Source organism: Plasmodium brasilianum, chromosome 8 (assembly GCF_023973825.1).
Source record: "Plasmodium brasilianum strain Bolivian I chromosome 8, whole genome shotgun sequence".
NCBI classification, from domain to species: Eukaryota; Apicomplexa; class Aconoidasida; order Haemosporida; family Plasmodiidae; genus Plasmodium; species Plasmodium brasilianum.
In genome coordinates this window covers 1946935-1951633 of record NC_090121.1, presented here as the reverse complement: position 1 = coordinate 1951633, position 4699 = coordinate 1946935, and the positions used below count along the sequence as shown (strand labels likewise).

Below are 4699 nucleotides of genomic sequence, written 5' to 3'. Positions count from 1 at the left end.
GACAATGGGTTTAATCTTTATGTATCATATTTATTTTTCCCTGTTGATTATTGCTTGATACAAAAAACGGTATTAAGTATATAGTTAAACTCTTTTTAATTGATTTTATCCCTTATAAGTATAAGATATTACACTAATAATACATATACATTATAGTAATAAAATATTCCTATATCAAGTGTAACTTAAAAGATGCGTTATGTTTTCAATACTTGTTTTATGTGATAAAGTATTTACAATAACCAAAAACTCTGTTTTATATACATAAAAGGATAGTTCTCCAAACGAAATATTATTTTATCTAAAAAAAATAATGCAAAATAAGAACGTATAAATTTTATTGGAAACTCCAGAAAAGCTTTTTTTATTAATGATAATAAAACTTTTAATCATAACTTAATATTTTTATTTTTTTATAAAATAGTATTAATCTAAGAGTTTTTACTTTATAAGATGTACCAAGATTATAATTTTACTTGTGCACAGGCTTTCTAATTTATATTCCAGTTTGCCCGTTTTAAATGAGTTTAATAAATTCAAAAATTTAGACTTATGTCTATAATAAATATAACTATAAGATATCTCTTACGTAGAGCCTTTTACGAAGCATAAATGACCTAATTACACTATTTCATAAATATATTCAAAAAAAAAATATAAAAATATAAATATGTTTCCAATATATTTTTACTATTCTGAATATATAAGAAACATAAATTATCACTAAAACTTAAAATAAGACTTATTTTTTTACATTTAAGTTATTATATTAGTGTATGTTATTACTATAGTCACTTAAAGAAAAGTAAAATTAAATAATAAAAAAAGTATTACAAGAAAAATTAAAATGAAAATATTCCAAAATTACAAAATATATATATATATATATATATATATATATATATGAAACAATCAAATAAATATAAAAAATTCAGAAAAAAATAGTACACATTTTAATTTTATCACTTTTTTTTGTTGTTTTTTCATCATGTCTATTGAATATAAATGTTCATTTAACCAAATTTAGTACTTATCTTAATATGCTTTATCTAAATAAGTTGATATTCTGTAAAACATAAAAGAAATAAAACTTATACTAATTTATATAATAAGATAAATCACCTCTTATCCAAATCCATATAAATAGGTCTTAAGGAGCATCCAATATGCTTAATGTTCTTAATTCAAGAAAATTGCTTTTATAAGGTTTTTTTCTTTTTTTTAATTTTACATATGCATGATCCTAAAAAAATAAATCAATATACAAATGAAAGAAGTAAAATAAAATATAATATGAATATTTTGCTATTAGAACATTTCAAGCAAAATGTATTATAAATGGTAACTTATAATGTATTTATAGTACAAAATGGATTTTTCTATATACTCTAAAAAAAAAAAAACAGAAAAAACAAAAATAATTTCCATTACTATAGCAACTACTATGATAATACAGAAAAAAGTGTTCTTTAATATATTACATTCTTCATCTGTTCCAGGAAGTGTTTTTCCATTAGAACTGTTAACATCAGTAAACAGTGTTTTTTTATTCTTTGCAACATTAAAACGTCTTTCATCTTTAAGTTCTGATGATCTATCTTCCTCTGATACTTTTTTTTCCTTGTTTTTCAAATAATTCTTTTAATTCTTCTTCGGACAATATGTGTCCACTAGATACTCCGTAAAGCTCAGTATCTTTTGTTTTTCTAGAAATACCAACTTCAACTAATTTTTTCATATATATGCAAATTCTTGATGTGGCATCCCCTTCTTTCTTAAATGGATAACATATGCATCCCATATTGTCATATGTCCGTTTAAATTCAACACGTGTATCTTTATCAGTATATGACATTTCATTTTGTTCTTCTGAACTACTATCACTCACTTGGTTCCTATTCTTTTCAGATGGAACATTTGCTCAGTTGTCATTGGATTTAAGCTTCTTATCTTCTAAAACAGAAATTCTATCATTCTCTTTCTGTGTACTTCCATTTTCAGTTAAAATATCCTTTGGATTGAGATGTTCTTGAACTAAACTGCATGGAAATTGTTTGATATCATTTCATAAGGATCTACTATTAACTGAAGGCTTTTCATTGAACAAACCAGGAAAACTAGTAAAATTATATTAATTAAAAAATTCTCTTGCTAAATTCTGATTGTTTGATTTTTTGTCAGTAATTCTAGTTTCCGCAAATTTTTTTAAGTTATCACAATCTTCATAATATTCAAAATCGAATGTAGATATAGTTTACTTGGATTAAATTTATCACAACATTTCAAAAAATAATTTTTGCATATGGATGATCCATACCAGTAACAATCACTCTCCTCAGTTTTATAGAGATCATGGATATACTGAAGATAATTTTTACATATATCAGCATTAACTTCATTATAGCTATTACTTATGATATACTTGTAATTTTTAAAATAAGCATGCAACACTTTATACTTTATCTATTCAGAAAATTCACCCTCAAACAATAATTCATAAGGTGCTAGTTGTATTTCATCCAAGTTAAGTTGACGTATCAAGCTGATAAGTTCAGGAATAAAGAAATTCTAATTACTATTTTTATTATTCGAACCAATACCAAAAAATTTCCTTATTTATTCATATGGGCAATGAATAAAATATAAACAACCATCAAAATTATTGTTTTCCATACCAAGTTTATAAGATAAACTTATTAAATTGTTTTGTTATATGTTTAAAAATTTTAACCATCTCTTCCTTATTTGCACCACGGGTACATATATTGTTGCAATAACCCTTATTATCATAATTATTTTTTTTTTTTCATCAAATTTCTGATATTATATATATTCAGATAAATCCTTAAAAAAATATTTCCCAAAAATGAATAAAAATAATTATTATATCCAATAAGACAAGCTTCAAAAAAAGTAAATATCAAATGTGTTAAAAAGTTAAAAAAGAGAGGTGTAAAATTCATTTCCACATAATAAAAAAAACTGTTTCCAATATAATTAAAAGCCCTTTCATTATAATCAAAAAAATATATATTATATTATGAAAAAAATTTATAGAATTCTCCTTATATTTGGTAGATAACATAATTTTTAAATATTTACTTACAGTACATTTTTCAATTACACATATATACATACAACAAATATATTCCTTTTCTTTAAAATATTAACAATCCTAAGTAATAATATTTTATTTAAAAAAAAATAACAAAATTAATAAAAATAATTTTCATATTTTTCCGTCGATATATTACTGCAATTCAAATTTATTATATAATTCTGAATATATATTATGTATAAACATATGGATGATCTACCATATATTATCTTGGCTTTCTTAAAGATTAACTTAATACTGATAATTCTTTTGAAATGAATTATTCTAATTATTAATATAATAAGGAACAATTTTCCCTTTCCTATCTTATTTTCGAGTTACGTATTATAAAAATGAAAATTCCTACTTTTCTGTTATTTTTTTAGCACATGTATTTTAAATATAATTCTTCTTATAACTGTGTTAATATTGTATTTCTTTTTTATCAGTTAAACTGTGATATGCAGTATTACTTGTATATAATTTTTGACATAAATTTTTGAAACAAAAATATATTTACAATTAATTCAATATTAATTATGATATTAATATTATATTTTATTTTTAATTATAACCGGTATAATTATTAGTCAACATTGTTATTTGTCATAAGATAAAGATTTCATAAAATGCTTAACGGATTATTATCCTAAACAAGTAATATATTATTTTGATATATCACACACATATAATTATCGAATAGCTATATAATAACGAATAATAGATATTATAAGAATATTTTAATGCTTTTTATATTTTTTTATAAATATTTTTTTTTTAGTGTATTTTTATTTATGTTTTCTTTCTATTTTTTGTTCTTTGGTTCCGTGCACATAATATTTTATTGATAAAATTATTTGCTCTTCTTAAATTAAAATAATACGTTGGTAATAATTATCATTACTTTTGTCTTTTTACAATGAGTTTCTCTTATTTTTAATACTTTTTATTAATATAAAATATTGTATGCAATAACCCATATTCAGTACATACACTAATTGCTACTTGATTTTCTATAATCCGTTTTCGCCCATAATCTACATGTCCCCAAAAATATTATTAAAATTCTATAATTAATCATACATATTTTATTTTTCTTAATAGTCATCAAAATAAATGTTAATTATGACATAGTAACTATCATAAATATCTAACTTATTAAAAAAAGAATAACCTAAATTAAGAATTTCATTAACTACAAATATATCATGTATATAATTTTAACTATTATTAATAATTATACCTATTTCATCAAATATCATATGACTAGTATTATTCACAGTGGTTTTATACTCTTTATTATTTAATTTATGGAAATCTTTTAAATTCCTTGTAAGCATAATGCAAAATTCAGAGAACTCAAAGTTATTCACATTAAACCTTACAATTTTGAACAAATACCTTAATTATTATTGGTAATGACATCTTTATTCAAACAATTATATATGTTTATGATAGGAACAGATTAAAAATATTCTCCGAAAAAAAAATAAGAAATATTTAATTTTATACGTATGAAAATATTTCTTTCAAACGAGAAAGTTTTTATTTTATTTATTAAACTACAGAACATATGTATATTTATTAGAGTTATAAAAATTA

At 21.3% G+C, this 4699-nt stretch overlaps 1 protein-coding gene across 1 annotated transcript; it reads right to left on the bottom strand.

The window, feature by feature from the left end:
- Nucleotides 1-1921: 1921 nt before the first annotated feature.
- MKS88_002572 (PIR protein) lies at nt 1922-4437 on the bottom strand (the record flags this gene model as incomplete). The annotated part of the gene is made up of 4 exons (XM_067215591.1): nt 1922-2039; nt 2318-2463; nt 4091-4134; nt 4341-4437. 4 exons carry the CDS (start codon nt 4435-4437, stop codon nt 1922-1924), a joined length of 405 nt encoding a protein of 134 aa, XP_067074002.1.
- Nucleotides 4438-4699: the final 262 nt, after the last annotated feature.